Source organism: Eptesicus fuscus, chromosome 2 (assembly GCF_027574615.1).
Source record: "Eptesicus fuscus isolate TK198812 chromosome 2, DD_ASM_mEF_20220401, whole genome shotgun sequence".
NCBI classification, from domain to species: Eukaryota; Metazoa; Chordata; class Mammalia; order Chiroptera; family Vespertilionidae; genus Eptesicus; species Eptesicus fuscus.
The window spans coordinates 67,556,897-67,583,839 of NC_072474.1; the positions used below are offsets into that span (position 1 = coordinate 67,556,897).

General features: G+C 41.4%; 1 protein-coding gene across 1 annotated transcript in view; it reads right to left on the reverse strand.

Moving 5' to 3' along the window:
• Nucleotides 1-26,943, reverse strand: part of FRAS1 (Fraser extracellular matrix complex subunit 1) — a 440,116-nt gene that overhangs the window by 32,648 nt on the left and 380,525 nt on the right. The window contains exons 52-62 of the mRNA XM_008143649.3: nucleotides 26,772-26,922; nucleotides 25,536-25,695; nucleotides 24,961-25,129; nucleotides 22,630-22,876; nucleotides 20,821-21,165; nucleotides 18,903-19,063; nucleotides 18,179-18,326; nucleotides 8,369-8,574; nucleotides 4,480-4,636; nucleotides 2,055-2,255; nucleotides 441-628 (exon numbers count right to left, since the gene is read on the reverse strand). Of these exons, the coding sequence (XP_008141871.2) occupies nucleotides 441-628; nucleotides 2,055-2,255; nucleotides 4,480-4,636; nucleotides 8,369-8,574; nucleotides 18,179-18,326; nucleotides 18,903-19,063; nucleotides 20,821-21,165; nucleotides 22,630-22,876; nucleotides 24,961-25,129; nucleotides 25,536-25,695; nucleotides 26,772-26,922 (2,133 nt within the window). The remainder of the gene's footprint in view (nucleotides 1-440; nucleotides 629-2,054; nucleotides 2,256-4,479; nucleotides 4,637-8,368; nucleotides 8,575-18,178; nucleotides 18,327-18,902; nucleotides 19,064-20,820; nucleotides 21,166-22,629; nucleotides 22,877-24,960; nucleotides 25,130-25,535; nucleotides 25,696-26,771; nucleotides 26,923-26,943) is intronic.

The window sequence follows — 26,943 nt, forward strand, 5'->3', positions numbered from 1 at the left end:
ATATCAATTTGTATTGTACTTCCTGTTTTATCAGACTAAGGTATGGGCATGGTTTGGTCTTCCTCTGATGTTGGAACAGAATTTCTCATCCTCTGCACTCTTGACATTTGTGCCAAATAATTCTTTGTCATTGGAGCTGTCCTGTGCATTGTAGGATGTTTAGTAGCACCTCTGGCTCCTACCCACTAGATGCTACTAGCACCTACTGTGACAGTCATAACAACAAATAGTGTCACCGGAGATTGCCAAATGCCCCATGGAGGTGGCGGTGGAGGGTGGGGGTGTCGCGGAGGAGGGGACAGGATTACTCCTGGTTAAGAACCACTGTGTTAGAGGAGTGCAGAAGTATATAGCACTGGAAGTCCTACTGGTACTTATCTCAAGTTCTCATCTACTAGTCACTAAGACATAAAAGCAATCCTTCCCGTCAAGCCACTCACGATGGGTGGTGCTGGCAGTATGAGACTCCCTGCTGCCTCCTGGTCTAGGATCGTCACTGTGGCAGTGGTCACTTCACCAAGAACTGCTTCCACCGGGTCATCTGGGCCAAGGACTAGGGAGAACGACTCATGCCATTCCCGGTCTTCGTTGGACAGGATCTCAACTTTAAACAAGATATGATCCACACCTTCGGCAAGGACAGAACACAAGGACAGCAGAGGTCCCAGTTAGGTGACCGACCTAAGACAAGGCTCCATGTTTAAGTATGCCCTTTCCTTTTAAGGGTTTTCTATGACTGCAGTGGCCGCTGGTCATGTTGGCCCCATCTCAAACAGGGAATCTGTTTTACAGACCTAATTCCACCTGTGGTGGAGGCTCAGCATTGCAGATTTACTATTCAACACCATATGAGGATTAATGGCCCCTGCCTGACACTAGTTGGCAGTAATAAAAATCTATGATCCAAAACACACGCCACCCTGGTTATGAGGGTTTTTTTTTGCTTAATTTTTCTTTCCCCTTTACACTTAGGCATGAGCGCCTGTGTGGCTGCCAGTGCTTGTCTCCCGAGAAGCAATAGCTCAGAGGCTACCTACCAGGCCAGTCTCTGCCAAGTCGAGAATGGAGTTTGTAGGCCTTAAAGGGGGAGGGTTCCAATATTAGAAACCCCCTACCTTTTCCTAAAATGATTCTCTACTCGGTTACTTCTAAGACTGGTATTTTCCCCAGATCCTCATGCAGAAAATGAAAAAGTGAAGCTACTCAGAAGAGAGGTCCTTGTGCAAGTGTGGAGGAAGGGCACCTACCTTCCCAGCAAACACCAACCAGACACACAAAGGACAGAGCCGAAAGCCCTTTGAAGCTTTGGGGGCATGAAAGAGACATACAGCGACCCCCAAACTCACTTCTGGGGGAGTCATTTTCTCCCTCCACTTGCCAAGACATCACTGAAAAGACCTTCTAACAATGTTGCCCACTTCCGGCTACATTACAAATGATGCCATTGTCTACATTCACCTCTTTGCCTTACACCGGTCCAGAAAAGTTCTGTGAAAAAAAGCTAGCATATAATTCAACTCCTTCCCTGTCTCACTCCTCCCACCAAATTAATACATGAGACAGCCGGTTGTGACTTCAATCCCATCTTCCTCTCTTCCCTGACTTGTCTCCATTGCTCTCTCTGGGATAAACCTATTTTAGATGTTAAACAGAGTGTGCCTTCTGGATTTTAGTCACCCTGGCCTAAAGGGCAGCGCGGTGGTTTGCACCAATGTTTGTTGAATGATGGCAGTCGTGTACACTTTTTAAAAATCAAGTGCTCCTATTAACCAAATCACAGGCCAACAGCAACAACAACAACAAAAATCCTTTTAAATGAAGCAAAATGCCAAGGATGTTCTGAAGTCAGTGGCCTATTTTTTCCCCCCCATGCCATTTTTACTAATAAAAATTTTAAAGACTCCTTCCATCACGAGTGTGTGCTTAAAAAATACTTTATGCTATTGGAACACTTGTTTTCCTCTTTAATTTTTCTGCTCATCCCTTTCTTCAAATAGGAGATATTAGGTTCTCTATTAAGTAAAACCCACAGGTGGGGATTGGCATTCAATTACCGGGACTGAACTTCAAGACTCGGCTCTTTGGGTAGTAATCCACACCAGACTGGGCAGACCCGTCCCGCGTGCTGCAGCGGACCTTGGACGTCCTGTTCTGATCCCCTTTGCGGATCACCCTGATGCTCAGAATGGCCGTGGCATCGGGCCCCGCGGGTTCCCGGACTTGGTACGCAGCTTCCTCAAACTCGATGGTGGGGGCTGGAGAAGCACGGTCAGGGAAACAAGAGCAAGTTAGAAAAGCAGGAAAGATTCCGACGCCACGGAAACACCTGCTGATGACAAGAAGGGTTTTTCACAGTTAACAACACAAAGACAAAATGCCTTACTGTTATGAAAATCAATCAGTACTTACCCCTAAGCAATGCTTGGGAAAAATAAATTTATTTCTGATTTTATAGAAGTCATTTCTTATTCATTTCTTATTCAAAAAAGTGAGGGAAATATTTTTAAAGACTTTGGAAGCATGATGTCCAAGTTGCCATCAAGGCATCACGACTCACAGAATGTTTTAAAATGTGCATGCTTTATTAAGGGACTGAGTAAGCAACTGATAAATTTGTATCAACTGATTGCATGAATCAACTCCTTTTCATTGATGATACATGAATTTCCAAGGTTAATAATTTACCTCTTTTATATACAACTTAATTTACCAAATGCCTCTCTCATCTCCGGTCCTTTGAATCCTCACTCCTGGAGCTCTCACCGCCCCCACCCTCAGCTTTTCCTAACTTCTCTCAGGTTATTCAGTTAAGAATGGGTGGTTTCAGTGACTGGCTACAAACAATAATTCAGGAAAGGAAGACTTCTGAACACATTCTGGTTTAAAGTATTATTGTTATTGCTAGGGTACGGTTAATGATATAGTGACAATTCTTACAGAAATATCAAACCATGCCTTTTTTCCGATATATTCTTATGGGGAAGGGCAAAGTGGTAGTGGTAGAGAGAATAAGATAAACAATTCAGAGCAATTACAAGTTGTATACCATTTTTCCTATATAAAATTTTGCAGAAATTTCTACAGTCTCTATGTTCATTTCCCCCTCAGAAAGTCAATTCTTCCTAATTGTAGAAGATAAGCCTCATTTGAGATGGCATAGTTTTAAAAAAGAATGTTCTTTGAAACTTAGGTGTGTCTCTGCAACACACTGTGAATTTGCTACCCCTCTGAGCTTCAGCCACTGGCTTCTCTGTGTGAGTGGGAGAAGGTCACTGCAGGGGTAGAACCCGAGTTTCCCTGGGTAAAGGAGTAATTCACCTTCAAGGTTGGCTTTTCTTATTTTACCCAATGTCCAAATTAGTCCCTGATTTTATATATGTGAGGATGAATAGTGGTATAAATATTAAGTAAAATTGCTATTACTATGTATAATGTTATTATCCATTAACTCATTAAAATATCAATTTTAATAGAACAATTATGTCCTAATTTGGAACAGATTTTGTTTTCCCTGGTGCGTGGGTCACTCTTTACTACAACCTGACCAAAGAATTTAAGATTTGTTTTTTTAGGTTAGTAGGCCAAGTCAATGGAAGAAAAGAAAACTGAGAAATTAGACTTTTCTAATTTCAGTGTTTAAATCAGTTCATTGGATTCAACTCATTCTGACTGTATTTCCAATTCTGTTCCAACTGCAGTGATTAAAATAGTTTTATTCTCTGCTTGTCTTAGTGTCTCTGTCCTAGCCTTTAACCATACTCATTCCTTTCTCTTGGCAGTGTGGTAGGGAATAATGAGATTAAAACTACCTATAGCCCTAGTAAACTTACAGGAGCTTTGTAGACAATGATCATTTGCTGCCAACATCCTATGTAATAAAAGGGTAATATGCAAATTGACCCTATTGGCAGAACGACCGGTCGCTATGATACACACTGACCATCAGGGGGCAGACGCTCAACACAGGAGCTGCCCCCTGGTGGTCAGTGTGCTTCCACAGGGGGAGTGCTGCTCAGCCAGAAGCCAGCTCATGGCTGGCCAGTGCAGCGGCAGTGGCAAGAGCCTCTTCCGTCTCCACAGTAGCACTTAGGATGTCTGACTAATGGCTTAGGCCCACTCCCCTACTAAGCCCAATCCCTGCGGGGAGCAGGCCTAAGCTGTTAGTTGGACATCCCCTGAGGGCTCCCGGGGTGCCAGAGGGATGTCTGAATGCCAGCATAGGTCCAATACCCCAGGGAGCAGGCCTAAGCCATCAGTAGGACATCCCCCAAGGGGTCCTGGACTGCAAGAGGGCGCAGGCCAGGCTGAGGGACCCCCTCAAGTGCATGAATTTTCATGCACCGGGCCTCTAGAGTTATAAATATAATGCAGGACTGTTGTCAGTAGGCATCTTTGTAGCCCTTTCATTTTTCAAGACACTTATAATTACATGGTTGGTAAATGTGATGTACAGCAAGTGTACATTAGAGTAGTGGTTACCATCTTCATCATTGGATATGGTGATGGTGGCCATGCTATTCTTTCCAACTCTGGCTCCACTCCAGTGATTCCCAAGGGGATGGCCGAGGAAGACCCTGAACTGTTCCTCAGGCTCAAACATGGAGTCATCATGGATGGAGACAGTGCAGTTCTTCATCTAGAGTCCAGGGAACAAGATAGAGTCAAATTTGCATTGTGATGTTAATAACTTCCTTGGTTTTCTTAGAAAATGATTATTCTTCTTTGTAGCATCGAAGAGTCAACACAAATTCTAGTTAAAATAGAATGTTATCTAGGAGTTCATGCCTATGTGGGACTTACCTATATGTGGAGCCTTGTATGAGAACATTCCAAATCATTTGAATCATTGGTGATGAGTTATGTAAAAAGAAGATCAAATACAGAACCCACTAATGATCACATGTAGAACATTTGCACGCTTTCCCACATTTTGCCTGGGCTGATCAATACACTTGTACATGTTATGATAGGCAGATTTCTGATGTGGGGGTTTAACAAATGGATTAGACTTCCTGGAGAGCTGAACAATGTTCCTTTTCCATTGTAAAAATGGAATAGTCTTATAATGAGCTTAGAAAGGCTTCCTGTTAGGCTAAGGTGCAGAATTCTCAAATGTGCTGCCAAATGTTGTCTCATCTGAAAACTGCTGAGTTTTGATTGAGTCTCAGAACATAACCTAAACCCCTGTTTGATGCAAAGAAATAGTGTTTCTCAAACTGATCATTCTCTACTGAGGATTGTGTCCTTGAGATATGCAAAATAAGGTCACAACATTTTGGAAAACAGAGCAGCCTCAATAGTGGCATCATGTGATAAGTGGGGTTATTTTTAGTTGAACCATTTAAAAGCCACTATACTACCGTATTGCATAGACTATGTGGGTATAGAGAAGTTTCATTTTCATACTTCCTAATTATACTAAATGAAAGGAGAGCATCCCTGTGAACATAATATGTGGCTTGCTAACCCGGTTTTAAATCCCTGAAGAATGTTCCTTTTTTTTCCTTATCACATCTTTCTTACAATAACAATTTTTTATAGAAAATATGAATTTAGTAGTGAATCTTCAGGATATCTTTAAAAGAAGACATTCTAGTGAATGACAAGTTCCAAAGACATATTGCATAGTAAGCCAGGAAAAATGAAGATTCCCAAGTGTGCTTATGAATGATGATAGATAGATTGTCATGGGGGTAACATTTAGACCATTAGACTATATTTCTTTATAATTTTATTAAATGACAAACTGTCTCTTGGATAGGTAGAGAATCCTTTTTTGAACTTAAAACAAATACAGACATGTAGACTCAAAGATTAAGATTGCATCTGTAGTATGTGCGTGTATTTTTAAATACATGTTTCAACCTGCCACCAGTAAAATTCTTATAAAATACATAACTGAGCCAGGGCTTTTCTGAGTCATAAGTGTGTAAAAGACTGAGAGTCCCAAAGAAGAAAGCTATCACTTTTTTAATGTTATTAAATATGAACAGAAGAAGAATCTGGGGTGAACTGGTATGGGTAAGATCTTCTTATGCTAATCTTTAAAAGAACTAATCATAAAACCAAAATTATCTACATTGAATTGTATCGAAATCAAAGAATTCTGTTCACCTAAGAACATCATAGTCCAAGGTAATAAGTGACAGAAAGGGGAAGTATATCTATAATATCTAAAATGTCTAAATGGTAAGGAATTAATATTTAAAATATTTAAGAAAGTATAGCAGATCAGTAAGAAAAAGACAGCAATATAACAAAATAAGGAACAGAGGATTAAAATAATACATGTTTGCCCTGGCTAGTTTGCTCAGTGGTTAGACCATTGCCCCATGGACTGAAGGGTCACAGGATCAATTCGCTGTTAAGGGCACATACCTTGGTTGCAGGTTCTCCAGCCCTGATAGGGGTCTGTGTGGGAGGCAACCAATTAATGTGTGTGTGTGTGTGTGTGTCTCTCTCTCTTTCCTACTCATCTCTCTCACTTTCTCTAGAAATCAATGGAAAAAAATCCTCTAGTGAGAATTAAAATAATAATAATAATGAATTTTAATAAGAGAAAGTTCAATAAGTTAACAAGTGTATAAACCACCATTAATTAGAAAAATACAAATTAAAACAAGATGTAACTTTACACATATTAGTTTAGCAAAAAGTCAAAAGATGAATAATGCTAAGTGTTGAAGAGGATGTTGGGTTACATACAACAATCCTTGTGTATTGCTAGTGACATTCTGGAAAGTATTCTGACAATATTCCTTTTTTTTTTTTTTAAATTAAGCACATGCATGCCCTATGGTACAGCAATTTGACTGCTATATATGTATCCAAAGAAATTCCATCTCACATCTGTGAGTGGATAAATATGAGGATGTGCATCGTAGCATTATTAGTGGTGGCGTAGTGTGAGGTGTTGACTGTTGGCTATTTCTGTGGTTCCTCACTGTCTATTGCTGAGAACAGGTAGATAAAAGGTAGTAGATGCAGCCCTAGCTGGTTTGGCTCAGTGGATAGAGCATCAGCCCAAGGACTTAAGGGTCCTGGGTTCGATTCTGGTCAAGGATACATACCCCAGTTGTAGGTTCCATCCCCAGGCCCTGGTCAGGGTGTGTGCAGGAGGAAACCAATCGATATGTCTCTCTCGCATCGATGTTTCTCTCCCTGTCTCTCCCCTTCCCTTCTACTCTCTCTTAAAAAAAAAAAAAAGAAAGAAAGAAAAGGTAGGAGAGGCAGCCTGCAGGTGTGACTCAGTGAGTGTCGACCTATGCACCAGGAGGTCTCTGGTTTGATTCCCAGTCAGGGCACAAGACCGAGTTTTGGACTTGATCCCCCGGGAGCATACAGGAGGCAGCAGGTTGATGTTGATGTTTCTCTCTCATCGATGTTTCCATCTCTCTCTTCCTCTCCCCTCCCCTCTCTCTAAAATTAATAAGAACATATTTTTAAAAAGGTAGTAGATGCACATCATAAAAACTATGCAACAGTTTGAAGCAACTGACTAGATGTACACATAAATGACATAGATGAATAAAACATATTGCTGAGTAAACACAGTAAAAGTTTGAAAAAGATACAACCCAATAGCAATTTTATAAAATAAAAATTATGCACACAACACAAGCATTTTTAAAGAATAAATACAGATTAAAAGATATATATTAAACACAACAGATTGACGAGCTCTGAGGTGAGGAAGGGAATGAGGAGAAGAGGCGTAGAATAAAAATAAATAAACAGAATAAGAGAAGGGCCTTGAACTAAACAACCAGGACTTGTGCCTTGAATCAAGGGGCACAACGGAATCAACCATTTGCAATTGAGATCCAAAAATGGAGAAATGTGAGTCTCATCCAATAGATATTTTTGGCATACACTGAGTTTGATGCAGCCATACTTCGTGATTGGTGTTTTCAGGCATTCCCATGCACTGTGCATTGCTATTCAACTGACTTGCATCTGCTCAATGTCTTCTCATCTGGTCCTATTCTGCTGGTTCTATTAGCATGTATGTTGCCCTAGGACAGAGGCCCAGGTATTTGAGTATTGTTTATTTCTCCTTTAGATGTAGAATCTCTTCATCTCTAATGTTTCAAATTAAGAGGATCCTTGTTCATTCGATTCTGTTAAATTCCAAAAATATTACTCATCACCTAAATTTCCCAACTCAACCAATGATATATGTGTTTGGTTTTAAGTGAGAGACCAAGAAGACAGCCACATAGAATGTATCATATTACTAAAAAATATTATCAATTAGTAAAAAGTATCCTAAAATGTTCAGAATTTATCTAAATTACTTCACTGTGGACAAATAAAGTCATCAAAAAAGAAGAGAATCTCATCATTCGGTAACCACAAATCCACTTACTTTCTCCCCTTTCAGAAACGTAATCCGTGAAGAGTCTGCATTTCTTCTCTCCTCAAAGTCCTCTGCGACCTGAGCTGAATGGCTCTGAGTATAGCACCTCACTGACGACTCATAGCTCAGGTCTCCACTGCGAATGATAGGCACGTGCAGAACACCTTCCTTCTCCCTCACTAGGAGCAAGTCCTTGGCAAACTGCATGCTGGGCACTGGGGGAGCAGAAGGAAAGATGGAGACATCGTGAGAGGGAGATATAGGGAGGTGGCCACAGCCCTCTGCAGCTCTGGGCAGCCACGTGGCAGGAGGGCTCCAGGAAGGGCCAGCCTAAGCTTGCCAATCACAGGTGGTAAGCCGATTTCAAGGCCTGATTGCTGCTCTCAGGGCAAGGGAATTGCTTCCACTGTGAATGTGGTTCCAATAAAATAGAACAAATCAATTTTGCACCTTTTTTTTTTTTTTTTTTTTTTTGCCCAGCTTCAGGGTATGGTCACCATCCCAAATGCAGACAAGTAATTCAAGTAAAAAAATGGACCAGGTATAAGAAAAATTTTGATAGAGACTTGAGTACTCAAAAAAGTTCACTTCCCTTCTAAGGCTACAATCAGGCAAACAGCAGTGCAAGCCTGCTGATAACTGGCCACTCACACTGGTCCTGGGGCCAGGAAGACAACAGGGAGGAGTTGGGATGTGGGTAAAGAGGGAAGAGCAGGCCTTATTTAAAGGAGGTTGACTTGCAGCTCCAGTCTTTTTTTGGCAGATCTTCCTATTTTCAAACAAAGCAAGATCTCTTATCTGGATTTTTATGTCACATCTCCTAAATTTTAAAATAGCAACCCATTAAAATAGGGAAAAAGAAATTCCAGGTAAGTCAAAACTACTTGGGCCAAAGAAAACAAATCCACATGCTGAAATGCCCAGTGGGCTCCCAATCTGTGACCACTGCTGGAGTTACCTGTTCTCATAACTCACAAGGCCTCATTTGACTTTAGGGAGGGACAGTAGCCAAATGGTGGTTAAAAGCAAAGGTTTTGGAGTAAGCAGGTTTGAATTTCCATCCCAGCTCTCCTACTTATTAGCTATATGATGTAGAGCAATCTACTTAGATTTTATGAGACCTGGGTTTCTTCATTATGTAAATTGGAAATGTTAATATATAACTCATAGAATTATCAGGAGTATTGAATTTAACAAGATTGTATGGGAATGGTGTTCAATGCAGTATCTGGCACACAGCGGCACTCAAATTTCGGTAGGGATTATTATCATATGATTTATATTGGCCCCAACTCCAGGCTTCTCTATATGAAAGGTCATTTCTCCCCCTCCTTACTTCCTACAGTGTCCATGGTAATAATCCGCATTAAGACATGTCCCCTCCCGAGAACATTTTGTTGAATGCAGATTATTAATTTCTTAATAAAAAGTACAAAGAGGTAGTCCCTCCAGGCATGTGCCACCTTAGTCTTTGGGGCTTCAGGAAGCTGACCCTGTAGCTGTAGACACCTAGTTCCTGGCTGTGTCCTGGGTATGCCCTGCCAAACCTGAACGGAGGAAACAGAAAGGGTGAGCACCCCAGCATTTGGCCAAGTCCACTTGCAGAAAGCTGCTTGCCTCCAACCTGCACCTCTGCTCGGAACTGTTGGCATCAGCAAAATAACACAAAACCATGAGCTGAACTAAACCTAACAATTCCCACTTATAACTGAGAAAAACCCAGAACACCACACCTAAAGGAAAATTAACAACTTTAGCATTAGGCTCTGAACAATTACCATTTAGGGCTCTGTCATGCAGTAAAATGGTCTGTGCTATTAAGAAGTAGGTGGTGCCCTAACTGGTTTGGCTCAGTGGATAGAGCGTTGGCCTGCGGACTGAAAGGTCCCAGGTTTGATTCCGGTCAAGGGCATGTACCTTGGTTGCGGGCACATCCTCAGTAGGGAGTGTCCAGGAGGCAGCTGAATCGATGTTTCTCTCTCATCCGATGTTTCTAACTCTATCCCTCTCCCTTCCTCTCTGTAAAAAATCAATACAATAAAATATATATATTTTAAAAATAAGGTACTTAAAAAAAAAAAAAGAAGTAGGTGGCAATGACATGACCTAGCACAGGAGGACAAGAAGGAAGCTTGTTGCCAAGTAAAAAGTAACACAAGCAAGAAAGCTTTCCTGCTCTGGCACATTATCTAATGCTTTGGATTGATTTTTCTTGCTGGCCTGACAGGCATCAAGTCAAGATGAGAGTTAAAAGCTAGAGTGGTTGTCTTTTCACTTTGTTGATGGTTTCCTTTGCCATGCAAAATCTTTTTAGTAGTCCCATTTGTTTAGTTTTCCTTTTGTATCCCTTGCCCCAGAAAAAATATTGCCACAAAAAAATGTCCGAGATTTTACTGCCTATGTTTTCTTCTAGGATTTTTATGGTTTTGATTCTTACTTTTAAGCTTTAATCCATTTTGAGATTAATGTATATGGTGTAAAAGGTGGTCTAATTTTTTTTTCATGTATCTGTCCAATTTTCCCCATACCATTTATTGATTAGATTATCTCTAGCCCATATTATGTTCTTGGTTCTTTTGTTAAATATTAACTGACTATAAAGGTGTAGGTTTATTTTGGGGCTCTCTATTCTGTTCCATTGATCTATATGTCTGTTTTTATGCCAGTACCATGGTGTTTTGATTACTATGGCCTTGTAGTATAGTTTGATATGAGGTAGCATGATTCCTCCAACTTGGTTCTTCTTTCTCAAGATTGCTGTGGTTATTTGGGGTCTTTTGCAGTTCCATATTATTTTTTGAAATATTTATTCTAATTCTGAGAAATATGCTGTTGGTATCTTGATAGGAATTGCATTGAATCTATAGATTGCTTTGGGTAGTATGGGCATTATAATGATATTAATTCTTCCTATCCACGAACATGGTATATACTTCTACTATTTGTATCTTCTTCAATTTCTTTCTTCACTGTCATATAATTTTTCAAGAACAGGTCTTTTACATCCTTGGTTAAATTTATTCCTAGGTATTTTTTTTTATGCAATTGTAAATGAGATAGTTTTTTTAGTTTCCCTTTCTAATAGTTCACTATAGGTGCATAAAAATGCAGCTGATTAATGAATATTTAGTTTGTATCCTGCTACTCTACTGAATTCACTTATCAATTCTAGTATTTTTGTGGGGGGAAATGTTTAGGTTTCTCTATATACAATATCATGTCATCTGCAAATAATGACAGTTTTATTTCTTTCTTTACAATTTGGATGCCTTTAATTTCTTCTTCTTATCTGACTGCTGTGGCTATATTGAATAAAAGTAGTGAAAGCAGACACCTCTGTTTTGTTCCTGATCTTAAGGGAAACGTTTGTGGTTTCTGCCCATTGAGTATGATGTTGGCTGTGGGTGTGTCATATATGGCCTTTATTATGCTGAGGTATGTTCCCTGTATTCCCACTGAATAGGAGAACATATTCAACAATGATACATCTGATAAGGGGTTGATATTCAAAATTTATAAAGAACTTATAAAACTTAACACCAAAAACAAACAAACAAAAAACACCAATCCAATTAAAAAATGGGCAAAGCATCTGAATAGACATTTCTCCAAAGAGTATATACAAATGGCCAATAAACATGAAAAGGTGCTCAATGTCACTAATCGTCAAAGAAATGGAAATTAAAACCACAATGAGATATCAGCTCAGACCTGTCAGAATGGCTATCATCAATAAATCAACAAACAAGTACTGGCAAAGATGTGGAGAAAAGGGAACCCTTGTGCTCTCTTGGTGGTATAGCTGTTGGTATAGCTGCTGTGGAAAACAATATGGAGTTTCTTCAAAAAAAATTAAAAGTGGAACTGCCTTATAACCCAATGATTCCACTTCTATGGAAAGTGAGCATGGTAGGGTATAAAAGCATAAGATTAGACTTGGATAGAGTGGATCTGGGTTTTACAGATCCATCACTTCCTCTCTGTGTGGTCTTAAATTATTTAACCTTAGTTTCACAATTTGAAGAGCCATTGAGATCTTTCTGCCTTACAATGTGCACATTGAAGGGATTCAACAAAAGTTAGTACTTACTAGGAAGAAGGATAACCAACAGAAGTAATTGTTGAACACTGCAATGGGTCACTGAAATATGTTTGGGGATTTCTTTCTTTGGGATAAATTCTGGACTGAATATATATTATTGTAGTCTTCCTGAAAAAATGATATGTATATTTTTAACATTCATTTTCTAAGTTTGCAATCCTAATGCCCATCAACAAAATATAAAAATAATCTTGTATTGATCAGAATGCAATGAAGTTTATGTGTTACTGGAGTCTCACTGGCAACTATAATAAATTACAGGTGTGTCAGGAAGAAAAGAAGTTAACATGTAATAAAATCTATTATGTGCCTGATACTATGGTAGGTATTTTCACATATTTTATCTAATTTATTCCTTACAACAATCTTGTAAGATGGGTATTTCAATGTTTTATAGATGAACAAAATGGGGCTCAATAACCTTAAGGCTGAAAGATCAAGGAAGTGGTGGGGCTGGGATTAAATTTTAGGACTTCTGACTTTGCATTCACTTTCCACTTTATCAGAGGGAAATTGGCTATCTTTTCATGCAAAAGAATAAGAAGGCTTTTTAAGAATAAAAGGAATAAATGTATTTCCTTTTTCTTTCTTTTTTAACTTCACTAAGGAAAAAAATCCTACAGAGTCTACTATTGCATAAATAGAACCATTTAGTGTTGTATAAGGTCTATGGGTTTGGAGCCAAAAGTCTCAGAATATATGCTGGTTCATCCACATACAAAGCTTGGTGAATGTTTCTTCCCCAATCAGTCTCCTCATCTACAAAATATAAGTAAAAGTGAAACCACTGGATTATGAGCAAATGAGACAATGTCTAACAGATCACTCTGTAAACTCTGAAGTAACATGCAATATAAAATATTGTTATAATCTTGTTCGTGGTTAAAGTTACCATTTTGTGAATCACAAATCAATTGCAAAACTTAAAACTATAAAACTACCAGGAGAAAACATAGGAGAAAAATCTTTGAAACTTTGGTTTAGGCAAAGATTTCTTAGATACAACACTGAAAGCATGATCAGTAATAGAAATATCAATAAATGAAACTGCTTCAAAGTAAAGCCTATTGCTCTTTAAAAGACATCATTAAGAGAACAAAAAAAAAAAAAAAAAAGAAGAAGAAGAAGCAGTAGATTTGGATAAAATATTTGCAAAACACAAATCTTTGTCCAGAGCCTAAAACAATACAATAAACAACCCAATTTAAAAATGGGAGTTTTCTACAATGCTTTGCCAAAGAAGATATATGGATGGCAAGTAAGCACCTGAAAATATCTCAATGTCATCACTCATTCACTACCCACCTACTGGAATAACTAAAACACTTTATAAAGAACTGACAGCACCAAATGTTGGTGTGGATGTGGAGCAACTAGAATTCTCACACACTGGTGGTGGTAACACAAAATAGTTACAACCACTTTGGAAAACAAGCTGGCAGTTTCTTAGAATGTTAAACACTGACCATATGATCCAACAACTCCACTCCTAAGTATTTACTCCAGAGAAATGAAAACCTATATTCACACAAAAACCTATATGCAAATGTTATAGCCACGCTGATCATAATTGCCAAAACCTGGAAACAGCCCAAATGTCATTCAACAGGTGAGTGGATAAACAAACGGTGGTACATTCATGCAAAGGAGATTACTCAGCAATGGAAAGAGCAAACTACTCTTATGCACAACAATGTGGATGACTCTCAAAGGCAGTAAGTATTCTGATGGAAAGAACCAGACTCAAGGTGCTCATATTACTGGATTCCACTTAGACATTCTGGAAATGGCATAACTTTATGGATAGAAAATAGGTCAGTGGTTGCCAGGACTCAAGATGGGTAAGAGGTTGACTAACAGGGACGTAAGAGAACTTTGTAGGGTTAGAACTGCTCAACATTTTAAAAAATAGTTTATTGGTTTTTAGAGAAATAAAGAGGGAGAGGGAGAGAGAGAAAAACAATGTGAGAGCACAACATCAATCGGCTGCCTCCTACATGCCTCCTACGGTGATCAAGCCCACAACCCAGGCATGTACCCTGACTGGAAATCAAACTAGCAACCTTTCTGTGCACGAGACAATGCCCAACCAAATGAACCATACCAGCCAGGGCTGTTCAACATCTTGATTGTGGTGGTGGGCACAATACTGTCCATTTGTCAAAACTCATAGAACTGCATACCAGAAAGGATGAATTTAATTTATGTAAATTAAACCTTAATAAAACTAGCTCTAAAATTATATACCATTTTTTGCCTGGCTGGTGTGGCTCAGTGATTGAGTGTCGTTCGACCTGTGAACCAGGAGGTCACAGTTCAATTCCCGTTCAGGGCACATGCCTGGGTTGTGAGCTTGATCCCCAGCAGGGGGCATGCAGGAGGCAGCTGATCAATGATTCTCTCTCATCATTGATGTTTCTATCTCTCTTTCCCTCTCCCTTCCTCTCTGAAATCAATAAAAATATATATCCTATCTAATAAAAGAGAAACATGCAAATTGACCGTACCTCCGCTATGCCCACCAGCCAATCAGAGTGAGTATGCAAATTAACCCAACCAAGATGGCGGCGGCCATGGAGCTGGAGCGAGCAGGAGGCTTGGGTTGCCCCCGGTGATGGAGGAAGCCAAGCTTCCCACCCGCCCTGGTTGGCCCTAGCCCCTGGCTGGCCCTGGCCTCCGCTCAAGTTTACAAAGTTTCAATTATAGAAGATAAGTAAATCCCAGATACCTGCTTCCAGCCAGCCCTGGCCTCCGCTCAAGGAGGTGCTGAAAAAAAAAAAAAAAAGCAAAAAAGGAGGGGCTGGGAGCTTGGGTCACCGGGGGCCGTGGCCAGCCTGCAAACAGCCATCAGCCCCTCACCCAGACTGGCCACACACGCATGGGGTGAGGGTCCCTGCTGGGGGGCTTGGCCAGCCTGCAAACAGCCATCAGCCCCTCACCCATGCTGGCCAGGCATCCCAGTGGGACCCCTCACCCTAATGGGGATGTGGCAAGCCTGAAAACAGCCCTCAGTCCCTCACCCAGGCTTGCCAGTCACCCCAGCGGGACCCCCACCCTGATCTGGGACACGCTTCAGGGCAAACAAGCTGGCCCCCACCCGTGCACCAGGCCTCTATCTATACCAGTGATGGCGAACCTATGACACACGTGTGAGCACTGACACGCGTAGCCATTTCTGATGACACACGGCCGCATGCCGAGGATGAAACATTTGCTGCTCCTGAGGATGAAACATTTGCGACTAGAGTCTTGGATTTAGTTTTTTCCTCAAAGTGACACACTACCTGAGTTATGCTCAGTTTTTTGGCGAAGTTTGACACACCAAGCTCAAAAGGTTGCCCATCACTGATCTATACTAATAAAAGGGTAATATGCTAATTAGACTGGGAGACCTTCCAGAAGACCTTCCAGATGTTCTTCTGGATAAAGCCATGGTGGCAGGGCCGAGGTAGAAGTGGTTAGAGGCCAAGAGAGGAGGGCAGTTGTGGGTGATCAGGCCAGGATGGGACAGCAGTTGTGAATGATCAGGCTGGTGGGGGGCGGGGCCGTTGGGGGTAAGCAGACCAGCAAGGGGGCCAGTTGGGGGCAAGCAGGCCATCAGTGGGGGTCAGTTGGGGGTGATGAGGACAGTGGGGGGGGGAAGTTTGGAGTGAGCAGGCCAGCAGGGGGCAGTTAGGGGTGAGCAGGCCCATGGGGAGGGAAGGTAGGGGCGAGCAGGCCAACAGAGGGGGCAGTTGGGGGTGAGTAGGCTGGCAGGGGAGGCAGTTGGGGGTGAGCACACTGGCATGGGGGGCAGTTGGGGGTAAGCAGGACGGCAGGCAGAGTGGTTAGGGGCAATCAGGCAGGCAGGCAGGTGAGCAGTTAGGAGTTAGCAGTCCCAGATTGCGAGAGGGATGTCCGACTGCCGGTTTAGGCCCAATCCCTATAAACCAGCAGTAGGACATCCTTCGAGAGGTCCCAGATTGGAGAGGGTGCAGGAGTAGGACATCCTTCGAGGGGTCCCAGATTGGAGAGGGTACAGGCCAGGCTGAGGAACACCCCCTCCCTGTGCACAAATTTCGTGCACCGGGCCACTAGTTAAAAAATAAAATAAAGTAAGATATCATTTTGGACATATGCATATATTTCTTTTCTCTCTTGAAGGCTACACACAACAAAAAAGTGGTTAAAATGTTTCTAGAGAGTGGAACTGGAGGATTGGGAGACAGGAGTAGAAGGAAGACTTAATTTTCATTACCATTTTTGTCATTTGATTTTTTAAAAATATAAATGAATAAATAATTTAAAATAAATAAAAATATTAAAGATTGCTCTGCTGGGCTGCCTGTTCCTTTTTTGGTGCCTTTTCATTCACTGTAAGAGTTTAATCGTGGACTCTATTGTCAACTATAGGAATGCTGATTAGGGTCCTTCTGCTTGAGGTGAGAGGTTTGCCTTGATTCTCTCCACTCAACTTTAGAATCTGACAATTCTAAATTTCATCAATTCTTCCTAAGAAGCACCTGTCCCTTCTTATTCATCCTCATGCTACTTAGGTTAGGTCTTCAGTGGCGACTAACATTTGTTCATATACTTGTCTCTTCATTCCTGCACATCGTCTACAGGACAATGAGTTTCCTAAGACAAAATCACACACTCCTGTGCTGATAAGAATCTGTTGCTTCCCTCTGATTATCGATTACTTACACTAGAACATAAGACTCTTAGAACTTGACTCCAACCTATCTTTCCATTTCATTTCCTTTTATTCGCCTCCTACTGGATTCAAAGCAAAAGTAAGCATCTCACTGTTTTCCAAATATGCACCTTTCAAAATTTTATGCCATGTACATATTATATCTGTTTATTTGACAAAGCTTTATTTTATTATCTAGTAGGTAAATTTCTATCACACCTGAAGACTCAGCTTAAATATCAACTCCTTTGTGAAATCTTCTATGATTCTTCCACGCAAAGTTACTGTTCAGTCCCATCTGCTCAGATAGCACTGGATTTACAGCATTGTTAGGCCATTTATCATAACACTAGAGGTCCGGTGCACGAAATTCATGCACTCGTTGTGGAGTCCCTCAGCCTGGCCTGAGCCCTCTCGCAATCCGGGAGCCCTTGGGGGATGTCCGACTGATGGCTTAGGCATGCTCTGGAGCAGGACTAAGCCGTCAGTTGGACATCCTTAGTGCTGCCACAGAGACAGGAGAGGCTCCCTGAGAGCCCAGCTTCTGGCTGAGTGGCGCTCCCCCTGTGGGAGCACACTGACCACCTGGGGGCAGCTCCTGTGTTGAGTGTCTGCCCTCTGGTGGTCAGTGCACATCATAGCGACCAGTTGTTCTACTGTTCGGTCGATTTGCATATTTGCTTTTTATTATATAGGATATCCTAACTTTTCAGTTTAAGGGTCTGATCCCCCAACTAGACATTGAACTTCTTGAGGACATGGCCTCAACCAAGGCTTAAACATTTTTTGTGTATCTAGTAGAGTGCCAGAACCATGAACAATTATTTCTTTCCCCTATTTCTTTTCTATGTAAATGTGAGCATGCAGGTACTTGTACACACACAGATATAACAGACATATGCACACATACATACACATGCACTCACACACACATACTCACATTTCTTGAGTGAAATGTGAATGAGGTCCAATGCATACATATAAAAGTTAAGGAAAAAATAGAACTATAGTCAGCCACCAGCTGGCAGCCCCAATCTCTTACCATCCTGGAATGTGTCATTAATGGCAATGACAGCTTGGAAAGGTTTGGTCAGTTCGGCCCCTTGTGCTGAGCTGAGGAACACGACAAATGTCTCCAGCCCTTCAATTGCTGGATACTGAATGTCATCTAAGATCGTCAAGGTGCAATACTAGGAGAAAAATCAAGATGTTAACTAGATTTACTGTGGTGATTATCTTCACTATATATAAACATTGAATCATTGCATTGTACACCTGAAACTAATATAATGTTATATGTTAATTACATCTCAATTAAAAACAATGATTTTTAATTAAAAAAAAAAGAAAAATTCAAGTAAACCTTACAGAATGCCGAACACATAACACCCATTTATTTTGGGAAATTACGACACAGGCAACAACTTGTCTTTCTTTGGTGGTCTTAAATTAAGTTTCTTTTTATCCATAAAATTACACTCTTTTTGTTACACACCCTTAGGTGTTTTGTTTCTAGATATTTAGATCAAACAAATGTGGTTTCTATCCTAAATCTGTGGTGCTGGATATAAGATGGTAAAAACATCTCTTGGAGAGTTTTGTAGACAATCCCTCTAAGTTTGTTCGCTTGATTGTATGTTTGTGTTTTTGAAGAAAGGGAAGATAGTAATATTGCAAGTGGAGTTTAGTGTCCTCCAGAGAGTTTGGAGAGCAGACTAGATACCACATTAACAGACTCATCCAGCCTTTCACGGCGGTATGCTCACCTGCTCAGTGACACCTGGTCCGAATTCCACCTTCCTAGAGCTGGGAACATAGTCAACTCCTGGAGTGGCAGAAGCTGGGTCTGAGGGACGCGTAGCACACCAGACAGATGTGAAGGTCGAAAGGTCAGTCCCATGGCGGATAACTGGGATCTTCACTGTTCCTGAAACAAGATTTATAGATTCCCAAGGTCAACCTTGACCCAGAAAATCAATGGTACTTTCCCAACATGTTCTCTTTCTCAGCAGCAGCAGTTTTATCCTGCTGGCCTGTCTACTCTAACCTCAGTGATGCTTGGTGCTCCCTCTGAGGAAGGCTGAGGTATCACTGCCCTCCTTTTTACCAACACTGAGATTAAGAGCAGACCTAGAGGAGGGTCTCATGCAGGTTGTGCTGGAAAGTAGCCCTTAGAGGAAAATTATTTTGTGGCTTCACAAAGGAGACTGTTCACAGAAGAACAATGAACTTAAGGGGGAAGGATCCATTGGAAAACATCTCAAGCCTATATAGGGAGAAGAAATTCAGACGAGCGCCTCAGGGATGAGCTAGAAAATAGTCAATTAAGGAAGAACTAGCTATGGGACTCTATGGGGCCTGAAGCTGAATGTTCCTAATTAAATGTTCCTAACTGGTTTGATTTCCCCGTTTTATCTGAGTGGTGCACACATCATTACTTAAACCATATGTGCTTATTGCTTATCTTAGGAATGAAACTCATTTTCTGGTCCATTGTGACATCATACTTCATAGGGTCCTAATGATATACATGTAGATTTTTAGCTGTTTTCACAATCAAGGTGAGAGCAAAGCTACATGAAAACCCATCAATCACATTTTTCTAGTCAGTTGTGAAATGACATTAGTCATGACTGAGCTTTTTTTAAAAAAATATATATTTTATTGATTTTTACAGAGAGGAAGGGAGAGGGATAGAGAGCCAAAAACATCGATGAGAGGGAAACATCGATCAGTTGCCTCCTGCACACGCCCCACTGGGGATGTGCCCGCAACCAAGGTACATGCCCTTGACCAGAATCGAACCCAGGACCCTTCAGTCCGCAGGCCGACGCTCTATCCACTGAGCCAAACCGATTAGGGCATGACTGAGCCTTTAGTGTAGGCAAAGGAAGTGGCATTGTAGAAAGGTCTGGGTTCTAAATCCAGCTCTGGCATATTAACTGCTTGATATTTGATGATTTATTTAATCTCTCTGAGTCTCCATTTGCTCTCTTCTATAATGTCATTTTCTCTACAGACGATTAAGTGAGAATGCATGAAATGCATGTTTCTCGGTACCTGGCATTCCATAAGTACTCAAGAAGATCAGTTCCCACTGTCCCTCAGAATATCACCTTCAAAGAGGTGAGAGACCTTGGTCAAGTGGCTTCTATCAGTAGATACTTTTCACAGCTGCTGCCCCTTCTGGTAGTATGTCTGCCAGCAGCATGCGGAGGCCCCCTGTGCAGCCAGGAGAGGGAAGGAGCCTGCGTGGAAAAATCTGCCCACTGACTGCTTTGGGCTATAATATGGATGAGCAATTTCCACTTGTGAAGACACTGACATTTTAGAATGTGTTTGTTTTAACAGCGAGAAGTATACGAAATTATTTACCTCTATTCTCAACAGATCTCATTCCCCTCCTTTGCAAGCCAAAATGCTTAGCACCATGCCTTCCCTCTGGACCACAGAGGTCAGCCAATGACTGTAAGCCAGATCCCTCCCTGCCATCAGTAATCAGAGCAAGAAAAGTGATTCTTTACTACCTTCCATTCTTGGTTAAAATGCCTAGCATTATGTCTCGGACCAACAATGATGTCACTGAGGAATGGCATTGTCAATGTCTTAAGGATATTCTCAAACCTGAGAGGAAATCATTCGAGAAAGAGATCATGAGATGGAACCCCAGAGATGCTCTCTTACCTGCATCCTCACTGACAGTGAAAGCCGTGTTGCCCAGGGACACAGTGGAGGCATCATTGGGACCATTGATGAGCACCTTGGCCGATGACACCCTTCCGATGCGGGCATTGTCAGAAGCATCTGCCAGGGCCATCTCAAACTCTTCTTCCTCTTCATATTCACTGTCATCAATGAGCATGACGTCACAGGTGGACATGGTGACACCAGGCCCGAATATCACACGACTGTCAGCAGACCTCCCTCTAGATTTAAAATCAGAGCCCGATTCTAGAGCGTAGAGGCTACTTCCCATAGCTGACTTAGGGATGGTGTAGCAAATCACAGACACAATGCTGCTTGCGTCCCCTGAAATACAAAATGGCAAGAAAACCAAAACATTTGAATGAGTGCTTCTCAAATTCTAAAATCTCTGATAAATTGGTGAGCTTGGTTCCCTCTGATGTATTCCATCACTATTCATGTTCACGCTCTGACATGAAACCTTCCTGCATTGCAGTCCTTTTTGAGCTTATGAAATAAACCACTTGAGGATTTAATATACCCCAGATACTTCACCAAACAACTTAAAATGGATTTCCTAGTCTGTGAATTTTGTGCTCTGTTAATTCACAAGACTCATTGCCCACCATCTAAGACCACAGCGGGTGGAAAGATAAGAGACATATCGGTTACTTTAAGTAGCAAAGTAATTGTGTCCTGAAGGTAGTGCTATGGGCACAGTTCACTGCCTTTCTGAATAAACTTCTGTACTTTAACTCCCAGGGGAAAACAAGCTTATTTTAAAAAAAGAAAGACAAACAAAATAAAACCTGCCTTTCTGTACAAATGCCTTTACTTATTAATGCTGCCACTGCCCTGAGTGACGGCCTATTCTGGGCCCACTTGCTGGTCCAGAGCAATCAGTGGGACTTGCTTGTTTTCCAAGTGGCACCTCCAAAGGTTTGCAATACTTACAGTGTTTGTTACACTAACACCCAGGCAGCAGATTCAATAAAAAACCCGACATCAGCCCTAGTTGGTTTGGCTCAGTGGATAGAACATCAGCCTATGGACTATAGGGTCCTGGGTTCGATTCCAGTCAAGGGCACATGACTGGGTGGCTGGATCCCCGGTGGGTGGTATGCAGGAGGCAGCCAATCAATGATTCTCTCATCATTGATGTTTCTATCTCCCTCTCCCTCTCTGAAATCAATAAAAATATATTTTAAAAAAACACACACAAAAAACCTGACATCATTACTTGTAGTTGTTGTGTGGCTTTGAATGAAGATTTAATTCCCATGTGTTTTAAAGTCTCAATGTTGCACAATAATATGATCTTTGGTTTGATTTTCAGTCCCTCAAGAACTGACCTTTAGTTCTTACACACAGTTTGCTTCTCATCTGAGCTCTATATGTGACTCTAACAGAAGGAAATCTTTAACCACATGTCTTTCAAGAACTAAGATGGGAAATCAGTTTTTACAAACTGTAACTTCCCTCCTTGACCAAGGTTACTAAACATTTTATGGGTTGGGTGGGTGATTAAGAATCCCCAGTACATGAATATTTGCAAGGCCAAATATAAAGTGTTTTAGTCCCGTTAAAGAATAACCGGGAGTGCTAACAGCCTGAACTACCAAGAGAAGCCTTCTGATAGAACTCACGAGGTAGGATCTTTATCAGGGCCGTGCTGAATTTAAATGCGTTAATACATGTAAAGCATTTGCACATATGAGTTAATATGGTACACGAGCACTTGGCACATAAATGGGACTCAATAAATGTTAGCTATTACAAAGCTCCTTGTCACTTTTGGCGTCAACAGACCTTTTCTTTCAATAGGTGCAAATAGAACACCAGCGCTCTCGTTGATCCGGTAGGTCTTCTTATCAAACTCTAATGTGGGTTCGTCCTCAGTGTCATTGATAATGACCTTCGCCTGGGTGAACTCCCCTAGTAGGGCATATGCTGGCATGCTGAGCTCCACGGTGAAACTCTCCACCTTCTCAAACACGTCATCATCGTTGATGACAATGGTGCAGGATTTGGTGTCCTCTCGCTCATCAAACTGCACCTGTCACAAAGGGAACAACAAGGAATTAAGCTGTGCCTCAGCTTCCCCTGCTCTGCTCCCCCAGAAGGCCATGGGCAAAGAGGGCCCAAGTCCAGTGAGCACTGAATGAAGCAGCTGGTTCTTCTAGCCCCAACTTTCTGCTGAATTACCTGGAACACATGGCTACCTCTTCCCGTTCTTCATCTGCAACTGGACTGATTTACTGTATAGGGACACGGAGGGTGAAGACATCCCCTCCCATTTAGTGACTGTATTAAAACATGCAGGTAACTGTTCATATCCTGTTTTATTAACTCACTTGAGCAAGAGTCATTTGATTACTTAGTCCCCCTTCTATTTGTCGCAAGTTTGACTGGAAAGATCTTTGAACTTGGAATGTGAAGTTCTAGGCTGAAGTTCTGGTTTTTAGTTCCAAGCTGGGTCAGGCTTTGAAACTTTACAAACACCAGTTTACTTTAAAGCACTGAACAAATGCAAGATATTATCCTACTACCATTATCATATTATTGTACAATTAAAACTGACATAGAATTTCAGTGTACTGAATAATGAAGTTTGAATTCAGGAAAATTACATTCTGAATAAGCCAGACTGAATTTTAACTTTATATTTGACTACATCCTTTGCAAATGAAACCTATAATGTGAGTACATTTAGCCTGGTACAAAGGAGATAAACTATTATACATGCACTTAATTGTGAACAAACAGGGATATATAGTGGTTTTACTTTACCCAAAAATAAAAGAGGAAGATAAAACCTTCAAATGAAATCAGGGCTCTGGATCTGTTCAAAATTGAAAGGGTAGGAAATGAGCTTGGAATATACTTTGTGTAAACAGAAACAAATGAAACGTGTAAAAATAGTCATAAACCTCTGAAAACACATAATTTTCATTAAAAGAAAATTACCATTACTATCTAATCAGCTAATCAAATTTTTACTAAACTCCACATTTCATAACACTCGCAACTAAATGAAACACTCCACAAATCTCTGTTTAAGATCTAGAACACACTTCCTTTTATCTTTCTCTGAAAAACAGGAATACATACCTCTTTTTATCATTTTGTTAAGACTCTTCTAGTTCCTCATTTAAATCTGACATAAGCAGCCTTAGCTTAGTTCTGCTGAAATGACTCAAAGAAAGCCCTCTCCTCTTTATGGTTCCTGTTACTTTATGTTGCGATAAGAATAATGAAATTACTTTGAAAAAACATTTAATCAATACCTAATAAGTGCCAGGCATTGTGCCATACATAAAAGGTGACAATAACAGGGTATTCTGCCATACTATTTAAGTCTGCTCCTTTCTCTTTTGCTTTCATTCTCCCCTTTTTCTCTCTCTCACTCCACCCTGACACTAATTAATACCACTGCTCTATATAGAGATGACAAATTTATCTCCCTACCCCAGAACTCCTCTCTGTACTCCCTACCTATGTAGATAGCAGGCCACTGATGGCTCTAAGGCAACTCACACTCACCATGTTCAAAGCAAAGTCAAGATCACCCCCTCACCAAACCTGCTCTTCTATGGTGTCCCCTCCCAGCAAGGGGCATCATCATCCACTTTCCCTTCTGCCCCACTATCTAATCCACTGCTAAGTCCTATCACTTGATGGCTTCCTCATCAGTTGAATCCATCCACTTCTCTCCCCCTTCACTTTATAACTGCAGCTTAAGCTCCCATCATCTCTTACCCAGCCTATCCAAAAGCTTCCCAACTGGTCTCCCCACACTCCCTCCCTTTAGGTAAAGAAGATGGAGAGAAAAATTTAGAATTCTGAAGGCTGAGTGTAGAACATGATGCCTTGGAGACTTTTTTTTTTGGTCATGAAGCAAAATGTAGATTGAGAAGCTAGACAACAACTTAAGTTTCGGCAGTTAGAATGTCAATGGAGTTTAGGCAGACCATGAAGAACAAAGTACTGTGAGAATCGAAGATAGGAAAATTACTGAGGAAAGCTGCCAATGGAAAGGAAGGTGGGATAAGAGAAAATTGGAAGGTGCCACAGTAGCCTACAACCTCGTCACAGTCCTTGCAGGCGGTTCAGGAATCAGAGGCCCTCTCGCCCATTTACCTGGCCAGCATACTCCACATAGTCCTGCTGCCCAGGCTGGGAGCTGATCCTGGAGCTGGAGCTGGCCGTGCCTTGTTCCGTGTGACACAGGACTATGGCGTATTGGTTCAGGTTCCCAGTCCTCTGCACTGTGACGCTGACAGACCCCGCCTTCTCGCTGACATTGTAGCTACAAACACACAAGAAGGTAGTCTCTGAAATTCTGCCCCTGGGTTGTGAAGAATCTGCTAGTTCAATGCCAGTGTCTTCTGGTTACTTGTATCCTGGTTTTACTGCTGATTAAGCTATGCGACTTTGGGCAAGTAACCCTCTTTCTGTCTCTACTGCTTTGTTGTTGCAGGGCAACAATAGTATGCATCTCATAATTGCAAGTATTAAGGTGATGTAGGTCAAGGGCTTAGTTCAGTGCCTGATACTTATAGTAGTCAAGAAATACTTGGTACAATTATTACTTTTATTATTGTTATCACCACCCGCTCATCAGATGACGACAGCTGACCCACAGAGTGCTTTGCCCGGAATCCTCTGCTTGCCTGACTCATTTTTCAAGAATGAAGACACAATGACGCTTGTACCTAGTATGTTTAAAGCTGATGAGGGACCACTGGATGTGGAAGACATTGTCTCTGACCACATTGGGTTTACTGTCTTTCACCAGAAACTGAAAACTATCCATCATCTCATGGGTCTTCTCTTCATGCAACACGTAACGAATCAACCCCAAGTTCACATCCTCTGTGAGGAAAAAAAGACACAGTGCATTAGCCCGGGGTTATGAAAACAGCCCCATAGCTGTCCACACTGACACACTCAGTCTATTCTTCTATTGGGTCATGGACAGAACATGTGTTCCCAAGAACAAAAAGGGATAATAGTCTTAAAAATTGCTGTTTCCACCAGATGCAAAAATAAGATCCTGTAGCTCTGTGTGACAAAAAGCTATCTTTATATACAGGAAATATACTATGCTATTGTAAATGAGAATTTCCAGGTCTTGGCAAAAATGCACTTCAATAAATGTCTATAGAGTGTTAGCAGCAGATCTGAGAGCTGACAGAGAAAAGTCTTCGAGCCCATCCTCTGTGTGCATATGCTCATATCCACACCACTCCCTTCTAATAAGGTTCCTTGGAAAGCATGTGTTATTAAGAAAAGCTAAGGTTGCATTAAAACAGCCCCCACACAAAGCACAGGTAACATGGGCTAGGAGAGCTCAGAAGACTGAGGACAGAGAGAAAAAGGAAATATGACACATGAGTCATAGCAGGCAGTTTCTCGTAACTGCTCCCAATGAAGTCCTTCCTCAGAAGTCATCTAGATCCTAGAAGACCCCAAGAGGTGTCTGGGAAACTAAATACAAAATGGTCTGCTTAATATGATTCAAAGCAGGAAAACATTCCTGTTAAGGAATCTGCCCACATTGATTTTAATTTCTTTGCTGAAGACTTTAAAAAATGTCCATAACCCTTAGAGAACAAAAAATAAACCACACAGGATTACGGATCTTTCATAAAGCCTGGTGGCTGTTTTTGTGTTTTGTTTTTAAAGAAAACCAAGATCCCTTCCAGAAAACCTGGCCAAAACCTAAAGCAATTTGGGAGCTGAGGAAGCATGGTAAAGGTGAAATTTTGGGGGTGGGGGTGGGTGGGAGTGGGGGCATAATTCAGAGTAACAGGAAAAAAATCAGAGAAGTAAAATTCCAAAGTTGGATGGTTAGACATTAAAAGGTGTTTGTTTGTATATAGGTTCCGTAGGGGTAACAGTGGTGGTAGAACAGATTCCTCCCATTTCCCAGTTCCCAGAGGCCCCACCCTGTGTGAAGGTCACAGCAGCTCGGCCAGGCTGCAGCTTGTTCTCCACGTGGCCATGCCTGGGGCCCGTAGCGATCTCATAGACAAGTTGCAGGTCTTCCGTGTCCGGGTCCAGGGTCAGCAGTTCCTTCTTGGTGATCAAGTTGGTTGCCTGAAATAGAAACCCATTAAA